Below are 23,384 nucleotides of genomic sequence, written 5' to 3' on the forward strand. Positions count from 1 at the left end.
ATTGAAAATGTAACCACGGTAAGTCTGTGTTTGTAGTATGAATTGCCTATTAACCGTACTTGGACAACCTTGAAAATAATATTCTCTCGCGGCTTTCCCTGTTCGGGATTCCCCAACGCAGTGAATACCATCTCGACAACGTTCGTCTGTAAATTATTGACGCACGATTGAGTCAGCCCAAAGAGGCCTAACGAAACGGTTCTCTAATTTCGTGTATCTGAATTTAGGTTTAGCAGTCAGAAGATAATGGTCGTTATTTACTAACAAACTTAATGAGATTCCAGATACTGAATCAAACTAATGAAGTTAATAAATAATTTGTTGACGAAGAGCATCATTATTTCTTATTGAATATGGACAAGGATGCACTATAAAGCCAATTGAAACTGGAATAAGTTTTAAGTGACTCATTAAGAATGAATTTAGAAACCCGAATGTGACATTTATGAAATATAAATCTGATGTGGCGAATAGTTAACTTAACTAATCCACTGAGGTAGCCACACCGAGAGAGAGTGAAAGATACCAAAGGAGACGTCGGTCTTATTTCAGTCTTAATTTTTTTCTGACGCATTAATTCCTTGTACGAAGTACGAACCATAGTTGAGTCAGCTCGATCTGATCTGAAGTCACTTGTCACAGGTGTATTTTGAAATCAGCTTTAAATTCTATTGAAGGACAGAGCGTACACTGGTTGGCTGACTAAACATATATAACCTACCCATAATGACTACAACTGTGCATTGATTGCATGGCCATCAAACGTTTATGTAAGTATACAGGCTCTCAAATAAGGGTAGCGTACCTCAAATAATCAATTGTACACACCAACGCACTCAAATCGTTACATCAAAATCTATATGCCAGTTTTGTTGATTTCAAATTTGAATTCTGAGACAAACTAACAATATGACTACATGAATATTGTACGTTTAGTATACCCATAACGCTTTGACTAATAGTTTCTCTGAGCATTTATGTGTCATGATGACGGAATTGGTTATTGGTAATCATGAAACTTAGAGATGCAGCAACGCGGAATAATTTGATTATTTATGGTTATACACGCTACCAAATATAATGAAAATTACTTTTGTGAATTTTCCTTAGGGTTTTAGTTAGATGATATTTGGCGTTTAAGTAAAAGCATGACACAGTTGCTAGAGACACGGATTTAATAATTTAATTTAACCTTAGTATGAAGGCATCTGGCCAGGTTTTTACTTTGGAATGAGTAAAAGAACTGTTATTCACAATATTAATATTGTATTCATCTAAATGATTATTTGCTTTGACGAATAGTCATGATAAAGAACGTTTACTCACTAATTCAAATCTTAACTTTTAAGCCAGCTTTGAATGATATTTATTGTTTATTGTAATTTGAACTATTGACTCTCTATAGTAATCATTAATTTTTAACTCCGCGCTACAAGCGTACTTGTATTAGGTAAGGTCTTCATAATAAACAATGATATTTGATATATACTTACGAATCATTTGTAATACGTATTTTTTTCGTACAGAACATGGCGGATTTTTTACAACCACAACAGACTAGAAATGTGTTAATTGATTCCATACGAAATATAGATAGCATACTTCCTGAGACAGTCTTGCCTAATAAATGTCTTCGCAAATCTATAATTGGCTAACTATAATCTATATATGTCCGGTTATTATTCGGCAACAAATCTAAGTCCAAATAATATATTCCGTTTGTCTGCAAAACACAATTTGTTCAAAACACAATTGTTGTATATGTTCAATTTTTGATTTCGTTTAATGAAGTGCATAAATATATATTCGAGCTGAGAAATCATTTCCGACCAAGATGGCTGAACCAGGAGGTGGGGGAAGATATATACCCCCACATTTGCGTGGCAATAGAGGCCGCAGAGGATTTAATCCTGGTTATCGCGGAAGAGGAGGATACAATGCAAATGCCCCGCGTGGTCGAGGAGGGTATGGAACTTTTTCTTGCGACACTACTAGGAAATAACTAAGTGGTAGATTTGCACTCATACTCACAATTACTGCTGGCCAATATAATATTGAACGCGCTAAGTTCAGGAAACAATCGAATATTTGATTTTTGTTTATCTGTCAGCACAACCTTATAAATTAAACTAAACAGAGATATTCACTGGTAACGTGAGCAATAATCATGTACATAGTATAGGAAGCTAAATTGACTTGAAAATGCAGCTTAATTTTGTCCTGGGCCAAAAAAAAAACAATGAAGAGGGCCTTGTTTTGGGTTGAAAATTTTGAATATTTATAGGTATATTAATAATAATATATATATTATTGATAATGTATTTTTGTTCTAAAGCTCGTTTCCGCGTTTCATAATACAATTCTTCCGTTAGTTCGTTAATAAACAATGTTGTTTAAATGCTTATAACTATGAATTATACTACTCACTTTTAGTAATAGACGAAGAAATGAAGACGATTTATTGATGGGAGAACAACGAGAGGAAAATTATGATAATAGGCGATCACAAACGAGGTAAAAACAGTAGTAATTATCAAAAAAAATATATAATAATCTGTATTATAATGGAAGGAGATCCATATACATTTCTCATCTGCAACAACATAAAATAGGAAAATATTAGATTTATAGGAATGCCGGAATTATTAAAAAAAAACTTGCAACAATTTATAAATCAAATGAAATGTTACATTCATCATTTTTTTATAAACTAATTAGTATATACATATAAGAGGGCCTCGCTTGACTTTAAAAGATGCATGTTGGAATCAGTAAAAACGTCAAACATGCACAATGGCATTAAATCACGTCACAAAATTGTGTGATAAAATTTAGGTATTAATATTAAAAATTGACTTTTCAGACCAATAGGCTACAAAAAATTGGAAGAAATTGAAGAAAAGGAAACTCCTCAAGATATTGTTCTTATACTTGGGACAGGTAAATCTGGATTGGAAGAGACATTAAGAGGAGATCGAGGTCCACTGAATGGCGGTAAGCTTTGTTCGAAAGTCTTTTATACGAGTGCTCCTCAACTTTATAAGATAATGTTTGTAACACTACCCATGAAACACGAGAAATCTGAATTAATTTAAGAACAAGTTAAAGTGTTCGAGCTGCATTACTTGAACTCTTTTTCAATCCCGCGTCAAACAATGATATTGTTATTAATATTTCATCGATTGCAGTTCTGTAGAGTCAGGACATGATTTGTGCTGATTGGAGTCGGATCCGGGGTTAGATGTTCTCACTACCTGTACTTATAGAGTCGGTTTGAATTAAACTTACCGATATCAGATTAAACATTTTAAACTTAAAACTGGTTGCCGGATAATTGAAATTTTGAGTCGAAAACGGTCGAATTTGACTTTTTCGTGGCATTGTTTCGATCGAATTTTGATAAAATATCATTATATTTAGGTTTGACACAAATGTTGCTACGAGTTTTTGGAAAGATGTGTGACAGTGACGAATCAACCCAATCCTTGACTCATATTTTACAATTGATTTTAAAACATGATTTTCATCAGAAAATTATAGACTTTTTATTTGGACTGTTGACAGAGCAGTAAGTTCTTTTCATAAAAAATCAGTGAAATGATACTGGGAAATTCAGCTACAGCTTTGAGTTTTTGTATATTAGTTTTTTAATCTCAGACGGAACTTGCTCAAACGCGTTTGTTGAAAAAAATACGAAAAAAAAACGCGTGTAACCTTCTTCATACCCAATGAAGATTAAATTGGCAACATGTCCGTTATAGTGAAATCAAATTTTGACGTTTCCAAGCCTTTTTCGTTCAGACGAATAAACACCTAACAAGAAGTTGCGAATTAGTAGAAATCAATATGTTTTCTAATATTAATCGACATGGATGTGATTCAGAGTCAAATCCAACTTTTTATTGGCGTATTCGTGACCTACGTATCCTTATTCTGTACACATCTTGAAATTCTAGATCTGTTCTAAATTTATATGCATACATGGAATTGAAATTTGTACAAGTTAGCACAAGTTAACTTATTGTGTTTTATCGATTTAATTTCAAGCATAAACAGACGAAGCCGAGCTCCTCTTCATCTAAATAATGCATTGAAGCTGATGAATTCTCTTCTGACGGTTTTGCCAAATGATTCGCATAAAAAGGTATCAAAATCACGAATGTTATTTTAATAAGTTCATATAAATCAATTGACGATATATCAAAAAGTATACAATTTACAATTATGTTGTCTACTCGTAAGACAAGTAATCCGCCTACATATCATACAACTGACATGTTAACTTATAGTAATAAAATATTGTACATTATTTTGAGCACTTTCGTTTTTGCAACTTGATCTCAATGATCAAATTTTTGCGGCATTGTCTTCCCACTAGGTAAATAAAAAAGGGCTGTAACGGCTGTAAAGGGCTGTACGGGATATGACTTTGAATTGTGAACACGGATCTTCACGTCTTTAATAATTTGAAAAAATTTGTAATTTGAAAGGTATCCATGACAATGATTATTATTGATAGCGTAATTGATGGCTTGGGAAGTGTGAATGAAGATGTTTATAATAATCGAATGCTGGTTAAAGACAGGCTAAACAATTTTCAGCAAAGACAGCAGGATGCAATTGAAAGGTGATTCTCTTCTTTTTCGATGTGTGCAGAACACTTGTTGATTGAGTTTATTTTCCTTGTACGCCGTAGAAAAAATTGATGTATACTTTTTCGTCGCAAGGGAATTGAGGCCATCATTCAATTTCACCACCATTCAATTCTATGCATAAGCGATGGAGAACAAAAAATTTTAGTTATACTATACTTCATTAAAATATTCCGATATCTTACTTGAAATGTTACCGAGGTAAAGTCTTTGTCCTAACATGTGATTAATCTCTCCTATATCGGCTTTTCTCCTCCGAAGATAAATATGAAAATAGTTGAAGTTCAAGTTGAAGCATCATTTGTTGAAGTGTACTTTAGAGATGTCAGCGGACTGTCTCAAAAATACAAGTGGTACCACAGCTAAAACCCGGATACATCTAATAAAGTGCACGTAATAGATAAATTTTGATTACAATATCACTGAAACATTTTAGAAATCGTGTCAAGGTTTGGAAATCTGCAAACAATACATGTATGATTATTAGGCTTATTTGTGGGAATGGGAGTCCCATGAGAAACGTCCCATGGGATGGGATGGGGCAACACACATTTGTATTTGCTATGAGACACAGAAACCGTATTATTTTCAGGGAAATGATGGTAAAACATTACGTTATAGACTTTGTTACCATATATTTGAGCATAACTCTCTTGTTAGTTATGAAGAGCAAAATATATTCAGCCTTAACAATATACTACGTGAAGGGACTGATGGACACATGCATACTAGTTATGAATACGAAGTTAACAAAGTCCGTAAATATTGTTGTGTTGCATGTCCCTTCGTACACGTAGTCCTATTTAGTAGACGCTAAACCAAAATTTAACAATTTTTATTGAATTATATTCCAATGGGATGGAATGGGACAGGCATAATTGCTATGGGATGGGAATGGGATAGAAAAATATGTCCCATGGACAAGCCTGTTGATTATGTTTGGATGTAATTAGCATAATATAATTTCAACCATGATTCTCATTCGGCACTCGAATTCTGGTACGAAATGGGAAAGTCTATACATTGGTTAGAACCATTATATTTTTCGACTGGAATAACTGACTTAAATTTCTATTGATATTCATGTAAAAAGCACCTAGAATCATTTTTAGAAGATATCAAATCCGAGGAAAAAAATATGTGTGGGGGTAATATGAACAGGTATTTTTCAAGGAAAAAAAACATATTGAACTTTCAAAGTACACGATAAAATATATGAAAAATACCTCGGCTAGTGAATTATGTGTGAATATTTATTCTTTCCCTTTGAAATATTAAAACTAATTTAAATATACATATCGCAGGGCCGCCGGCAGCAGAGAATCTCGCTTTGACGATTTACACTCTCAAGCACCACCAGATAACTTCAGAGAAATTCCTGTTTTTCCACAACTTAGTGATATTCACGGAACTGCACAATTATTCATACGAACAAACCTAATTGACAAAGCATATCAAAAGTAAGTACTATCAGTGCAATTTAGCACAGATTTAACAATACACTGTTTATTTACTGTTATGCTGAGTTCATACGACGCCGCAAACTTCACTTTATATATTTGTTTTTCGCTAGAAGCTAGAAGGCTGTTACGTTTATTTATTTCCAAAATCTCTGTGGGTACTGAGGGATTCGTTTTTTGTGCGATTTTGTCTACTGTGACAGATTAAATACCCATACTACTTAGTTTTGGCCTTCTTGTCAGCCCCTATATTTGAACATCGCTCTCTTGTTTAATTTCACGTAGTATTGTTGAGTGGGTATGCTTTCTCGGTAAAATATGCCGAGATATCGAGATTTGGAATCGAGAAGCCTAAATTCAGGAATCGGATAAGAATCGAATACTTGTCATACTTGGCATCCTTGTTCACGATTTGGCGCTTTCGATGTATATCGGTAATTGCACGTCAAAAAAGCACCCTGTTTTTGAGTGCCTTTACTTTACTTTTTTTAAACTTATTTTTGGTTTCCAGTATTGACCATTACTTGGATGTACAATTCCGCTTGTTGAGAGAAGATTTTATTCGACCACTTCGTGAAGGAATCGGGGAAATCATGCATTATGGTAAGATCAAATGACACTTGCCTAAGCGGGAATATAAAACAATGCATGGATGGATAAGATTATTGAATCAGATATTACATTTTTAACTGTAAATAGTTAGTCGTAATGGTTGTTAGTCATAATAATGGACCCATAAAAAAGCTATTCGTAGTTACAGCACCTAGTCCTTAGTCAATCCTACAATATAATGAAAACGGCAAATTAATTCGTCCAAGCAATTTGTTTATCAGTGAAAAAATGGAATGCAAATTGCAAAGTTTCTTCATAACATTTGATCTATGACTTATTGAATAATTTATTTTTGTCTTCCCTATTTTATTGCTTATTATCCAGGCGATCGATTGAGGCCAAGGGGACCAGGTCCAATTCAGAGCGTAAAAGTTTACAAAGACGTAAAGATCGAATTTATGAAGCCAGATCAACGAGGTAAAAACTATCATCTCCACTTTTATGACTAAAAATTTCACTCAATTTTTAAGAAACATTCCTAAAAAAATAATTTTGTAAGAAGCTCTGAAACATTTCGCAGGCTGTTATTATTTCGTTTTATATATGTTCGAGACTTAATTCATCATAGACTAAGCATACGGCACTTCATAATTATAATCTGTTGGGCCCTCGTAGGAACATGAAACAAATTGCATATTTTGTGTTGAATATGTAGAGAATACGTCATAAAACATCATTTAAAAAACGTAACATTCGTTTTGAAATGCGAGAAATAATTGAAGAGTTCAATATATGAAAATACGTTATTAATGGTTATGAGGGACAGTGCCGAAATGTTTGCAATCTTTCCCATGATAGTCCTAAAGCTTAGCCACAGACAAATAATAACGAACGAGATAAGATATTGATAAATATGCGGGGCAGAATTTAAATATATATTGTCGTTAGTTTCATACTACCATAGATTAATAAAAATGACAACTAGTATGTTTTGTTCAGGTATTTTGCATCGAATTCATTTCAGTTTGGAAGGATTACAGCGAATAAGATGGCGAAATACCAAACGTCTTTTATACGGAAATTTACTTTGCCTTTCAAGTGATCATTTTAAGGTCAGGCTCATATCTTACGTAATAATTTCTTTACTTGGCATTTCTATTAATTCACGTCAATAAATTCCAATTATCGAAGTCTAATAGACCTTGAATAGCGCACGAGCCTTCGCTAACTCGGGTTTCAAAGATACCACAATGTACTGACGTTACTATTGGCCTATTCAGTATTCTTGACACACAAAGCGTGAAGCTGACGTAGTCAGTGCTCCATACTAATAACGCACCCATACAAGTATACCTCTGTGCTAATTAATGAAGTTACTTTTATTCATTTAACTTGAGTAAAATCAAAGCTTCACTGCCAAAAATGAGCATTATTGTATACATGATTGCTATACAATTAGTTCTCTGAAACTAACACTTCATAAATGAAATTCTATTATACAATTCTAACTGCTTGCTATGTGTTCCCTATTTTTCAATATAAAAACTTATTCTGTTTTCAGGAAAACGTTCATTTTGCCGTTGTTGCTGACAGAAAACCAGAAGACCTTGCTGAGGGGTATTTAACACTTGAATTTGTTTACGACGAAGAAGAGGAAGAACCAATAAGACCCGATGTAGATGACGATGGAGATGAAGACTTGTTGGAATTCTTGGATAGCGATGATGATGGAGATGAACCCGAAATTGGCGGTGGTACGAGTTCGATTTTCTCAATGTTATTCGACTTAATTCAGCACAGGACATGTAATCTATAGTGTAGTGCTGCTGTTTCTGCTACTTTGGATGTTTGAGTCAATAATAGATGTTTCATTTTTTGTGACCGCGACAGATTGAAATACCGGTAGTATAAGACTGGGTGATTTTTTAAGAAATTTAAACGTTTGAGTATTCAGAATTTTTAATTTGCTTCAGTTGTTAACACAGTAACAGACATGTAACTTTCTCTAAAATTATAACTTAGATTAGTGTGATAGGAAAAGATGGACACGTCTTATGAATCGAGGCATGATCGTATAATAAACAAAAACGTATCACTGATTATAACTGCCATTGGATCAATAGTGAAATTTTGTGTATTTTCATTACATTTTAGCACGACAGCGACAGCCTAGACAACAGCCGGAACAGCCACAACATCGTCGATTTAACAAAGGCCTTGATATGAGAAAGGTTTATACAATGGTTGAAACTGAAGCTTATTTTGAAGCGTACCGACATGTCCTTGCAGGTCTTAAAGGTGAATAATGAATCGAATACATAAATACCTTGTGTAATTCTCCTGTTTATCAGTGACAAAATTACGGTTCTATTATAAGTGTGATAGAGCCCTGCAAAACTAATCTCCGTGAACTCGCAGTCATCAAACTAATATTGAAACTCTACTAACCGCCAATGAGAATTTTTTTAGCGATTCAATTGGCTCGAGATCCCGATGAACGTGACTCGATTTTACCCGCGATTCGGGGTTTAGGAATTTTAATTGAATGTCACAATTCTAGTTTATTTGTACACTATCATCTATGCAAAGAAGATACTAACATATAATATCGAAGTCACTTCAAACCTAACCTCTCAACTGCCTCCAAAATTCGTTTAAGATGATGTAGTTATAGAATATGATATGAAAATCCACATTTTTACAGAAACTGAAGAAATACCACTAGAAAGATACATTGTCCGATGTGAAAATAACATGTATGCACCTGAATATATAAGACCTTCTGTGGCTGGTAGAGATGCCACTTATGATTTTTCATCTGTCACTGAGTCAGGTACGTCGAAGAAGTCCGTCTGAAACAACATTAACAAATCTTTGTATTTATTTCCAATATAATACTGTGTGTCGTCATGCTTGGGTTCAAAAACAAGAATATTGTTAAGCTCAAAGAATACAACCGAGATAATGTTTTATTGGGTTGATTGGTCAATTCGACGTTGGTAATAATCTGAGAAAGAAATTATAATTTAATATCCATTTGGATAAAAACATATTTTTGAAAATCTAATTAGAAATATTACACAACAGAAGACGTTCCAATCCCAACAATATCTATCTCTAAAAACATGTTAATTCTCTTCGTGGACCACGGCCTCTCGGTCACGTACTGAAAAAGGTAACAATATACTGAGGGAGTTAACAATGAATAACGAAAAATTTTCCCCCAAAAAAGGTCAAATTACCAACTAAAGGTAACGTGCTTTAACGCTTCTGTTCCAAAATTGAAATGGTATTGGTTCGGCTCAGTCCGACCTTGTAAAGAAAACATCGATCGCGCCTTTTCAAATCACTAATTGATTAATGGCCAATATTTATTTTTTATTTTTGTAGCATCGGGAAAAGACGTCGCTGTGTTAGGATACGAATGGCCTCTGTCAGCAGAATTAGGATTGGATATTTCACAAGCTGAAGCGTTAAAACTTGCCTTGACAAACGAGTTAGCAATAATTCAGGGACCACCAGGAACTGGAAAAACATATGTTGGACTTGTAATTATGAAGTTACTGCTGGCAAACAAAACTTCTTGGTAACGTTTCAATTTTATATAGCTTAGCTTATTGTTACATTGTTTTGTTGTTATCGGAATATGTACTGCAGTGGAGTGCTTTACTATTTTTTCATTTCAAATATCAAATATTCACAATTTTACCTTGTATAATATATATATATAATGAATACTCACGATTTTGATAGCTTGTCCAGTGTCCACACAAGATATTGCCGAACACTTGTCGATTTGCTCTGTTTTGTCTCATTTTCTTCTTTTCAAGTAATAATGAGGTGTCCAAAAAAACCATGTTCAACTGTTGCAACACCTGTCCTATATGTTCCACACTGGTCCCATTTTCTCCACATTCGTCCCAGTTCCCCGCACGTCTCCAACACTACAGTCCCACGTCTCTCACTTGTCCCATTTGACACGTGGGATAAGTGACACAGGTGTGGGACACATTGTACAAGTAGAGCAGGTGGGACAAGTGTAGACGCCCTTATTAATGCTGCCAATTCTTGGCAGAAGTATTTGCAAACTGAATATAACACATTTTATTTATGGCTTCAACATCCTTGAATATGATGGTTTCATATCTATCACAGGCACATGCAACCTAGATTTCTTCTCGGCGCTCAAAATGAAAACAAACGCTGTCCTATTCTGATTGTTTGCTACACTAACCACGCATTAGATCAATTTTTGGAAGGAATTTCGAAGTTTGCCACAGAAGATCAGACTATTATTCGAGTGGGCGGGAGATGCAAAAACGAAGCGACTAAAGGATTTTCACTTTTCGATGTCCGACGAAAACTAAGACAAAACAGAGATAGAGGAAAGGATAGTGCGGCTATACGAAAAGCTATTTGGGAAATTCATGGTACAGTGATATTAGCAACCTACCGCGTCAATTCATACCTTGCTTATAAAAATCAGACTTGTGGATTAATTCCAAGATAATTTAATATGAAGATATACTGTATTTGATCCGATATTTCCAATTCAACGTCTTTAGGAGTTTGTGTAATTTATTTTCAACGCTATGAGGAAAGACAGTCGTTGAAATGAATTCTTTTTCAAAAATTAATAAGAATAATATATAAATGAGATGATATTATGCATGATATCGCCGTTTATATTAAAGCTGAATTGTACTCAAAAACCAGTCGAAAAGGGAATACGTGTAGATGCCAAAAAAAAATCATTGTAGTGACCTACCCGTTTAATTTATAAAGTTCAACTTTAGCACATGTACTGATGTCCTTAGCTATCATTCAGACTGACCCGTCGCATAGATTATGCAAAACAAAATTTCCTGTAATGTGTTTTTATTATTTGCCCCAGCCTTTCGGGTGTTGATAATAGAATTGTTAACAGAACTTATTCCTGGATTGCCATAACCGGTATTTACACACAAAAATACATAACTTCAACGTTTACCTAATCCGATTCATATGTGTTAATGTGCTCTAGATATATTCAACATTTACAAAACTTTTTGCAGATGGATTGAGGTCGATTGAAGGTCAATTGCAACACAACTGCAACCAGTTAGAAGCGTCTTTGCATTGTATCCAACGGTTGCAACAGTTAGAAGATGTTATTCCGAGGCAACTCTATTCCCAATTTCAACCAAGAATGCCGTTGTGGAGTAAGTATATGTCATTATGTTATGAAATTGTTGATAACATAAACACCCGACATATATGACAGTAGCCTCTCAGTTAAGAAATATTGAAAAATATTGACTGGCGATAAATTAGGTATTTTAAAGTTATTTATCATATTCACGTAAAGCAAGTCATGCTGAGGTAGCTTACGCAGTTCAAGATCTTATCATGCAATCTTTTGTTACTCGCCTTTATTGTTCGTTATAAATTCTGCGTTAATTTCTGGAATGTGGCAACTTGTTGTTAGTGCGTGCGATACAAAAGAGAAGTTACTCTTAAAATTTTGAATCCCATTACTGTTCTGGGCACACGTATACACATACACATTTATATAGAAGTACAACTCTTATTGTCTTTAAATTCTCATGTTTAGCTCAATATAATTGGAACAATACTCAGACTGAATCTCCAGACGAAATGTTGCTAACTTGGCTTGGTTTACAAACAGCTGTGATAGATCATGAACAAGAAGCTAGTAAAATTCCTGATATGACACGAGCTTTTTTGCTCAGTTCAGGGTACACATTAGTGGAGATTGGACGCGCTGTTCACGCCACAGGTGAAAGAATTTTGTGGTTGTGGTAATTTATCTAAACCAAAAAATTGAAAATACCAACGCAATATTAACCCTGCTTCGTTGAATTTTTTTTTATAGCATTGCCAGACTTCATGACTTTACTTAATTGGATTGAACGGTATCGGACTGGATCGGGTCAATCATTGGGTATTATATGCTTTGACACTTTATACAGACTATATCAGTATTATTAAGTAAACTACACCACTACGCTTTTTATCACTTGTACGAAAATCACTAGTACTTCAAACTCTTTCTTTGATATTGCAAATGCAAAATGTAAACACAGCTTATTTTCATCTAGGCGGGGCAGCGGCAGCAACAACTCAAAATGAAGGAACTCAAGACGGTGATCAGGAAAGAGACGATGACATTGCAGGAGAAGCTGATTATTTGCAAGATCAACGTGTACTCGACACAGGTCCAAAACAATTCAGCTCAACTTTCTGAGTGATATACTGCATGTTGAGTAGATTAAATCAGAACTTCGTGTTAAACTCGACTAGAAAAACTATTTAGAAAGATCTATTCCAGCATTTCAATACCGAAGCAAAAGTTTACAGCAGGCTAGCTATTGTATTTCACTGTTATATCGGGACAATGATATTTATTCGATTTGAAACATTAATTTTATGCTTAGATGAACTTTCTTTGAACGCTGGAGCAAGACAAGCCAAAACTGCACAAGACAATAAAAGAGACGTTGAACGTTTAATGACGCAAATGTCAGCAATGACTTTCAGGGATATGGGAGGTGAGTAAATACTCAATTTTACATTGACTTCGTTACTTGAAGTAACGAAGTTTTTAAATAGGGGCGATATTGAAGTTTCGTTTTTGTAAATGTGCAATTATGTATCTTTGTATATACGATAATTGTCCGTTTTGATTGCGCATTTTGGAATGGAATATTGTTGTAATTTAAACAACAAGTTAAGAGTCAGACCGAACGCTTCAAGTACAAACTTGCAAGTCGTATATTTATTTGTATTTCAGGACGGCTAACATGAATGTTTCAAAAACATAAATTTATACTTCAGATTTTATTGAACAAACAGCACTTTATAGCAATTTAACTATATTTTTGTGAATTTGTTTAATGTCATTAATGTACTGATTTAACAATACAGAGCAGGAAAAAATGCAGGATGACGGGGTTTGGGAACAACAGTCTCGTGAGAAAAAGAGGAAGAAAAAGAGAATTCGACGTGTACTTGGTAAAACTAGTACTATGACAGATCACGAGGAAAGCAGAGTCGACAATATTTATGATTTGAGTCAAGAACAGAGATGGAGCTTATATAGGTTTGTTCTTTTATCAACACTATATGCAAAATACAATGTAGGAAAGTTTTAAATTAGAATGAAAAATAGAAAGATTTTATTTTCTATACTATAGTTCAGATTGTTTGTTAATCGTTTAATTCATCTTCTATTCTAGGACATGGGTTAGCAGATGGCGTGACAAATTCCGTGTTGGAACAGACCACCAGATAGAGAAGTACAACAGACTTTCAAAGCAATTACAAGAACTACGAAAACGGGAAGACGCTGAAATATTACAATCAGCAGATGTGGTTGCAGTCACAACGACAGGAGCGGCAAAATATCGAGAATTGATTTACAAGCTCAACTGTAAAATCGTTGTGATTGAAGAGGCTGCCGAAGTACTGGAGGCTCACATTATAACTTCCATGCCCAAAACAACAAAGCATCTCATTTTAATCGGAGACCATCAGCAGTTGAAACCATCACCGACCGTGTACGAGCTTGCTAGAAAATACAATCTTGACACTTCGCTGTTTGAAAGGCTTATCAACAAAGTACCTCACGTGACTTTGACTCTACAGCACCGCATGCGTCCGGAAATAGCTGATCTTCTCAGACCACGAATCTACAAAAACCTTCTGGATCATTCAAGTGTGGAAGGCAGGGCAGAAATCGTAGGAGTTGAAAAAACTCTTTACTTTATCTCCCACGCCGTTCCCGAAGAAAGCGTTGCAGACGGTAGAAGCAAAAAGAATCAGCACGAAGCAGACTTCTTGGTGGCGCTCTGCAAATATCTTATACTTCAGGTATGATACAGTTACCGATATGATAAAAATATAGACTAGTTTCATGTAATTATAATAATATAACAATAATAAGATACATACATTTGTCCAAATTTATAAGGTGGATCATACAAAATGAGACTGAAAACCAGAATTCTGGCTCCCATACGTATTATATGTACATTTTATACAATATACCTTTTTCCAAATTTGCAGTTTACATAGCATCGTTTTAAACATTTTTTGGCCCTATGTGGACATACATGATCTATGTGAAACTATTTGACCTGCAATATGTAAATAAAATTGGCTATACATAATAGATATATTTAACTCGTACTCCTATGAATTCAGGGTTATCGACCAGAGCAAATTACAATCTTGGCAATGTATACTGGACAACTATTTGCATTCCGTAACACATTGAAAGAAGAATCGAGTAGAGGAGTGCGTGTTACTGCTGTAGATAATTTTCAAGGAGAAGAAAATGACATCATTTTGCTTTCGTTGGTTCGGAGCAATGATGAGGTGAACTTTGACCTGCATTATTACTAATTTTGTTCAGTTGCAGTTGGACTATTCTGTCAATTTTACACACGTTTTTTATTATGAGTCCGACGTCTGTTTAGCTGATCAAATAAAAAATTTCCACTAGAACTTCTAGTTGAGTGAATTATAAATGCAGACAAAATTTATTGAAATGGCAAACATTGGTCAAACAACAGAATCGTTGAACAAACATTTAGAGAAATGGGCATAGATTAATTGAAATCGGGGAAGAATTACCGATATCTTAAAAATATTTTCTCATAAAACAAAACATACAGGGCTTTTGCCTGATATTCTTATCTACGAATTTTACCAATTCTGTCGATGCAATTAGCTGTGATCAATTTAAATGAACAAAAATTGGCATCTATTCATTTGTTAAAAATAAATAACAAATAACTATTTTTTAAATTACATTCCTTTCAAATGGGTATCAAGCAACATATTGCGAAATGCAGGGAATGAAGTATACAAAATAAATTGATAGAAACAAGTTGATAGAATTTTGCACTTAAGAGTACATTTAGCAATACTGTTAAAAGGTTCAATGCTACAGCATACAAATAATTGCCAACGGAACTCATTTTTCTTTTTTAAGCAAAAAATCGGATTTCTTGGTGTTGAAAACAGGATTTGTGTCGCACTATCTCGAGCAAAAAATGCATTGTACTGCATCGGAAACATGGAAGTGAGAATTAATCTTCTTTTAGTAGACTTTTTCACAGTTGTAAATGCTTACACGAATGTACTCTTTCAAATTCTTTGTTATTCAGAGTAAGGAACAACTCACATTTTATGGGACAGTTTTAAAGCCCTTTTTGTTTCTCTACAGCTCCTTGGTACAAAAAGTTCAATGTGGCGTAAAATAATTGGACATCTAGAAGAAAATGACAGCATTGGAGAAAATCTTCAACTGCAATGTAAACATCACCCCAATAAATTGACACCAGTAAAATCTGCCACTGATTTTATTAAGGTCCCCGAAGGTATGTATGCATACGTGTGGAACCTAGTGGCGTTGGTTCGATTAGAGTCTTCGCCGCACTCCAAGTCAATTGGAGAGCATAGTTAGGCTCTGAAAAAAATCTGGGCATCAAAAAGTGTAATGTTGAAGTACCTTCCACGCCAATTTTTCTTTTGTATCAGTGCCTTGTTGATTTTGAGAAATACATTTTTTACGTCGACCTTATCCGATTCCAATAATGCCCTAACCAACAGCCACTTGTATGTAGGACCTTAGTACGACATGAAAAAACGGGACTGATTTTCAGAGCGAAGATGTTAAATCTAGCTCGATGCGCTAACCACAAAGCCGCCACGCATACGAATGTACAACATTATCTATTATGTAAAATATTATCTATAACGTATAGGTGGATGTGGGCAGCCGTGCAACACGCGACTTGATTGCGGACATGTCTGTTCACGGCCTTGTCACCCTGATGATCATTCAAGTTACCAATGTAGCAAACCATGTGATAAAATACTTTGTAGCGATGGACACAGATGTAAACAAAAATGTTATCAGCAGTGTGGACCATGTCGAGAACCTCTTAAAAAGGTGAAATCATTTCTTCTTCTAAATCATATACTGCACAGTAAATCTATTCTTTCAATACTGAAGAGGTTGAAATATTTTTAATATAGTAATCCCCAATGATTTTTATACATTCCTTCTCTTCCCCCAACTATGCTCGTATTTTTGTTCGATTCAATAGATCATAAGCCAGTGGTGACACGCGCAACTCCCAATCTGACTTTTGACTATTTGTATAGTTTATATGTGTGTATAAATATGTTTTACAATAACACTAAATAATAAAAGAATATGAGTAAATAAAACACGCAAATACTAGGGGAAATTGCCTCCACCGAAACACTCTAATTTATCCCCGTTTGGGAAACGCTGCCATAATATATCTATTAAGGAAGCTGAAATATACGATTTGTGCATCACATTACCGGGCTCTTGTTTTTGTTATTGAAGCTTTAAAATCAATCTCGAATTACTCGTGAACTAAATATAATCGCCCTATCGTATTTTGATCCAATTTATATTTTATTTTAGAGAATGCCAATTTGTGGACACGTACAAAAGATTCCATGTCATCAAGATCCAGCCTCTTTTGGTTGTAAAGAAATTATTTCGGGTAACTAATTTGCATTTTTTAATATCTTAATACTGGACATCATTTTTGGCGTATCACGAGGCGTATATGCATGCAATTCTTTTAAATTCATTTTTCAAATCTTGAGTTTCTTCCTCAGTTCTAGTAGATTGTGGACACACCATCAAAGTTCAATGTCACCAGTCATCTATTGTAACACTGGGCATGTGTAAAGAGAAATGTGGCTATTTATTGGAATGTGGACATCCGTGTCGTGGAAATTGTTATGAATGTTTTCAGGTATAGTACCGTTTTGTTAAACTTTCGTTCGGGATTGCTAGAAAGCAACAATATTTAGTTTGGTACAAACCAATTATATCACATACCACAAGATTCTACAACTTTTCCATATACTTCCAACCTATTGGTTCATCCAAGAATATAATCGACAATAATAAAAATAAGTAATTTTTGCGGCTCAATCCCGCCACTTCACAGAAACCATGGTAATAAATCTTCACCGAATGGCGGAGTTGAATACGTTTTGGCATTGTTCGCCAGTATTGACATAGTATGTTCGAATTTCTGTCAACATTGCCATTATAAACGCATAAAGAAACATTGTGTAAATACAACAGGAATAATGAGGTAATTATATTCTTGTAGGGCCGTCTACATGTCCCCTGCCTGAGAAAATGTAACAGAACTTTGGTGTGCGGACACGAATGTAAATCTTCTTGTGAATCCTGTCCTCCATGTGAACAAAAATGCAAGACAAGGTGTGAACACAGCAAATGCAATCATAAATGCGGAAAACCATGCACATTGTGTCGAGAAAAATGTAAATGGGAATGCCCTCATTTCCGCTGCACTCAGCTTTGTAGCGAGCCTTGCAATCGACCACGTTGCAATAAGCCTTGTCAGAAAAAATTGAATTGCAAGCACCAATGCATTGGCTTATGTGGCGAACCTTGTCCGAGATTTTGCAGAATTTGTCACAAAGACACTGTAACCGAAATATTCTTTGGTGATGAGGACGAGGACGATGCTAGGTCAGTGATGTAAAAATTAGACGTCACGGAGTATCCGTAATGTTAATCGCTTTTATATTTTACATTCATTAACACTAGTGGGCCCAAAATTAATCAATATATATATATATATATATATATATATATATATATATATATTCGTATCTTAATTTTTGAAATGCCAGATAATAATGAACCATTTATTTTTTGTTCTCATGATTTTAACAACATAATTTCAGATTTGTGCAGCTTGACGACTGCCGACATATTTTCACATACGAGGGACTCGATAAATGGATGGAACAGAAAGAAGAAGGAAATGCAATTAAAATGAAAGCATGTCCAAAATGCAAAACTCCTATATGGCGTAGCAGAAGATATGGGAATATTATTAATAAATTGTTGATGTGAGTTTTCACATACATTCGAAAAAAATGACTTTTTTTTCACACGCATTCAAAATTTGACTAAGTTCCAAAAAATCCAATTTAAAAGAACAATAAGGTTACAACGGAACGCTCTCCTCCTACGGTACTCGCAGGGAGTATTTACTGTTGATAAATTTTAATTCCTATATAATCACGATAGAATCGAAGATGTTTAATTGTCTGTTAGTGTTCAAAAACAGAGGTACTTTCCGGAGTCAAAATTGCAAACTTTTGAGGTTGCGATTTTAAGTTCAAAAGTTACTCTCTTTCAGACATGATAAGATTTACTAACACCATTGATTGTTTTTTTGCAGTAGGATATTAATACATCTCATTCGAAAATTTCAAATAGGTTTAGTTTTTAAATTTTCCTAAGGAGTAGAACCCGACGTCGAACATTGTTTTTGTTTTATTAGGTCTGTGAATGAAGTGAAAAACAGGATTTCCGGAGACACAATACAAGCAAAGAGGGACAGGAGACAGTTATTAAAAATGATTGAGCAGAGTGATATTAAAGTTGAAAAATACTACACTGTTGAAATGCAGTCTATACTAGATGCTTTGAAGGTATGCGACTCACTGTCTATATATATGAGCGCCTAATAAGCATCTATGGTGCAGATCATACACATCTACGAGCATTCGCGATCTTTCAACAAAAACTGCTAATGCGCAAACCATATTTACTGTCATTTTGATTTCTTACGCATTTGATTGCTTTTACTTTTTCAATCGCATCTTACATTAATGTAGTTACTGATAGTCAAAACCAGTTGTGTTCAACCGCGGCCCATCGCGCCCACGGGAAATTTTGCCGTCAATCCTCTGTTTACAATGAAATTTTTCAGAGTAAGCCCGAAATAAATGCTATTTCCGTGTATTGTAACATTTTTAAAGCTATATTACACTAAAATAACGCAGCCGTAGGGTATTGTGAGCCTGAGGCTACGTGAACGAGGGTACTGTATGTATTTATAAATAGGTGGGGAAGCTTTAGGAACGAAAATCGCCAGTTACAAAAATGTGGCGAGAATTTTTGCTTTAATGTTCAAGTAAATCACGGGACTACTCAATTACAACTTATATGATTGAATCTTCCTTCTTCAATATTGAAAATGTCAGCACCAAGGATTCCAATCGATATCAAAATGTGTGAAAATCATGTTTTTCAGTGTGCGGACCGCGGCAAAAATGAAATATAATTCGCTCCCCAGAAAACATTTGGGTAGGGCATGTACAGATTTGTGAAGCGCAAAACAATATTCAAATGGGAATTCTCGAATGTCAAGTTAACTGCGCGGTATTTGAGTTTATAAAAAAGTGACAATTTGCTATATTTATTCACCGGTAATTTTGTTATTAAAACTTGACGGACCATATGTAACTGTGACCCAAATATAAAAGTGAACATATAAATGTCTGAACGTATTCGAAACCGGGCATGGTGAGCATACAGAATGAATTAAATGCGTTAAGTTCTAAATACACCAAAAAAACATATCAAAATTCAATAGATGAAAATGTTTTAAAGGATGAAAATTCACAAAATAAAACAAATTATTTGCCCAGATTGGAAATTTTGAATATTTTTTATATTATCGTTTTTTTTGCTGTAGGACGAAAATACCTTGCCGTATCAATTAAAGTTGCTGGAAGAACAATACAGGAGATTATCAAAGCTTTCAGAAATGCGCAAAGTTGTTGCAAAGCTTTTGTTGCTTGCACCCGGTTCAACTTCAAAACTAGTTGATGGTATAAATAAATGGTTATTTTTTATGTAAACTTTCAGAAAATATGTGATATATATCACACCCTTAACGATTCTGATCTGAAGAATGACTAACGCTTCACCAAAATGAATTTTATGGATTTGTTTGGGTAGCTTCACGGCCCTGATATTATGCAACGCTATTTCGATTCTCACTCATCACGTATTTAATATCATTGAACATGTCAAATAGGCAGTTCTTGAAGGATACCTATTATTATATATAAAGAGCTTATTCGAAGACACGGCAAAAATTGTCTATCGTATATATCAAGAGTGCCATTGCGTTTGATGCAAAATAACATTAAAAATATTTTAAACCCGTTGTTTTGTCATTTTTAGTCGTCAGTCGGGATTTGAGGATAATGCGGACTTGGGTTATGCGACGAAGAGAATTTTCTACTCCCCAGGAGAACGAGGCATTTCAGAGGGAGTACGAAAGAATAAATGAAGCATTAAAATATATTGATGTTGAAAGAAAATACACCAGCCAGGGAAAACCGAGGTAGCGTATATGTTAAATATCAGAAAGAACCGTGCCGTTCGCAGAATAACTTCTTAATCGTAACATGAACATAGGCGTCTCTTTTAATTTAAACTGTGCTCAATTATTCCAATATAATTTTATGCAGAGCAATTGAAGTAGATCCACTGCTCACATCATTAAAGAAATTGTTGTTTAATGATTATGAACCGTATGTGGTTGAGAAAAAGGAGGAAGTAAAATCACTCTTTAAGAGAATTTTTGACAAGGTAGGATTTTAATATATTTTGTAAGTTGAATAACTCGGGAAGCTATTGCTTACTTAGCCTTGCAGTAAAGAACGCAACGACAAGAGCAAAAACCATTACCTTTTGCACATCCCTGCTTTAAGCGATTCGTGTATTCGATTTTTATTTAACACTAACTTTCGGCCTGGAGTTGACAAAATATTATTTATTCACTCCTTCACATAATAACATTTGTACTTTTAAAACGATGGCTTTGTTAATTATTATTTCATTTTAGTAATTATTATTATATCCGGAGTGGTCCACTACGGCTCAACTGCTTTAAGAAAATTGTGGAAGTCAAAATCTCTTCGCTAAACAGATTTAAAGTTTAAATAGATCATTCTTCTTTGAAAAACCGTAACTCACCTCGACCACAACATAAATTTATTACACGGTATATCAGGTGCCGGAGATCATATCAGGTCTTGGTGTTTCCAAACAAGAAAAAGAAATGATTTGCAAGGCTATGGGATTTGCAGAAAAAGGTCACTGGTACAAATGTTCAAAAGGCCATATTTACAGCATCGGTGACTGTGGCGGGGCTACCGAAACAAGCGTTTGTCCCGAATGCAAAGAACAAATAGGTATGGTTAATATGTATTGTTTTTTATGATTCTTTTAGAGTTATTATAAAATATTGGTACTTGTTTTAAAAATCTTAGACGGGGAAGGTATACCAAGACTGACTTACAATTTTGTAGAGGAGACCAATAGGCAATAATACGTTCAAAAAATGAAATGTTATTTTTCATACATTTCCCTGTCTAGGCCCGATAATTAACGGCTAGAACACGTAGTGTTAACAGCTAACTAAAATTTATTTAATATGGACTTAAATTAGTATCAAATCCTCATTTTGATCAGTATTACAGACGATAAATCCTTTAGTTTGTTAACTGAGTTCCAATGAGTAAGCCATACATCTTCTTCTGTTAGACCCCCAAATAATTTTTTCTATTTTTATAGGTGGAACAGGCCATAGATTGCTGTCATCTAATCGAATTGCATCAGAAATGGATGGTGCCACAGGACCTGCATATGATCCGTTTAATATGCAAATTCCTGGTGATCTTCTTGCAAATCTGCGCAGGCAAGGTTTCGAATAAATAATCAAAACTTCATTCGAACATGGCTGGTATATGTACTGAAATACTATACTTACCAGTAATAATTTAGCTTTAATTTTTTTATTCAACAGTATTGATATTTGCATACCTATTACATAATTTTTAGTCTTGTTACCATTGAACCTATTATGCAATCACTATCATGTCATTGCGTAAATTCATCATTCTTTTCATGTAAAATGCTTTTGATTACATACTAATCCGTCATATCTGTTCCTACCAACTTAAATGTTTTCTTCTACTCCTCACATATTATCGGTATTAACCTATCAACTCTTGTTTTGCCCATTAACAAGTAATAACCAGTTTTTTGTTCCAAACTATATTAAATTCTTATAATACGTTCTTATGCCAAAAAGCTGATTTCGAAACTCTTTTATTAAAAAAAATTTCTTATACTACTCTCAAATCCTCCATTTATTAGATAATGGCTGATGTATTCTTTTTATGATTATACGTGATGATTTGAATTAGATTTTGGTTCAGTAACTAAATAGATTAACACAATATTTTTTGCTTTATTTCGAGATTTTATAGGGTTGTTACCTAGTTTCTGGTCTTTTTCCACGCAAATTTTAAGACCCCAATATATAAGTATATATACATATATAAATATTTATAGACAATAAGTAGTGTTTGAATGCTTTCATGTAGCAAATATATTCTGTAATCCCCCCACATACCCTTAGGTTCAGTTATGTGTGTCATACTTATGCTTGTCCCAACGCGTAGAATCGTTAAGTAAATAAAAGCAATTTTATACGTTATATCTATTTCAAATTCACTATCTTTATATGATAAAATTGTGCTCTGAATAATGTGAATATTTTCAACTGTAAAACTGTATCGATAATAAACATACCAAATATCAACTAGCTTTAATCTTTTGTTCGTTAAACAAATTTAGCATACTGTATATCTATTATCATGCGGAAATAAATTTGAAAAAAATGAATAATGCTCATATATATCAACATTGGTCGTGTATTGGTACCGGTACGACAGGGGGTATAGTAGGTAATAACTAGTGCTATCACCTAACTCGGAATACGGAAGATATTGTGTGATTCAATGTGCGGTAACA

The 23,384-nt window shown here is 34.3% G+C and overlaps 1 protein-coding gene across 1 annotated transcript; it reads left to right on the plus strand.

Moving 5' to 3' along the window:
* Window positions 1-178: 178 nt before the first annotated feature.
* LOC120338104 (NFX1-type zinc finger-containing protein 1-like) lies at window positions 179-23,169 on the plus strand. The gene is made up of 36 exons (XM_078117025.1): window positions 179-1,965; window positions 2,434-2,514; window positions 2,864-2,994; window positions 3,421-3,568; window positions 4,048-4,144; window positions 4,491-4,627; window positions 5,957-6,112; window positions 6,624-6,715; window positions 7,049-7,141; window positions 7,664-7,776; window positions 8,226-8,418; window positions 8,819-8,962; window positions 9,369-9,497; window positions 10,055-10,250; window positions 10,820-11,094; window positions 11,719-11,865; window positions 12,258-12,443; window positions 12,540-12,608; window positions 12,766-12,882; window positions 13,102-13,215; window positions 13,592-13,766; window positions 13,903-14,536; window positions 14,870-15,043; window positions 15,663-15,752; window positions 15,897-16,050; window positions 16,438-16,625; window positions 17,133-17,214; window positions 17,333-17,472; window positions 17,839-18,224; window positions 18,443-18,610; window positions 19,048-19,198; window positions 20,248-20,383; window positions 20,742-20,904; window positions 21,032-21,152; window positions 21,577-21,757; window positions 22,140-23,169. Exons 1-36 carry the CDS (start codon window positions 1,835-1,837, stop codon window positions 22,277-22,279), a joined length of 5,832 nt encoding a protein of 1,943 aa, XP_077973151.1. The 5' UTR covers window positions 179-1,834; the 3' UTR covers window positions 22,280-23,169.
* The last annotated feature ends 215 nt before the right edge of the window (window positions 23,170-23,384 follow it).

This window comes from Styela clava, chromosome 10 (assembly GCF_964204865.1).
Source record: "Styela clava chromosome 10, kaStyClav1.hap1.2, whole genome shotgun sequence".
In the NCBI taxonomy this organism is placed as follows: domain Eukaryota; kingdom Metazoa; phylum Chordata; class Ascidiacea; order Stolidobranchia; family Styelidae; genus Styela; species Styela clava.

What these genes read in the sequence shown, in the direction of transcription:
- LOC120338104 (XM_078117025.1), top strand. Translation starts at nt 1,835, where the DNA reads ATGGCTGAACCAGGAGGTGGGGGAAGATATATACCCCCACATTTGCGT. An exon ending in AGCTATTTGGGAAATTCATG is followed by an intron (nt 11,095 to 11,718) that starts GTACAGTGATAT and finishes AACTTTTTGCAG; the next exon opens with ATGGATTGAGGTCGATTGAA. An exon ending in CTATACTAGATGCTTTGAAG is followed by an intron (nt 19,199 to 20,247) that starts GTATGCGACTCA and finishes TTTTTGCTGTAG; the next exon opens with GACGAAAATACCTTGCCGTA.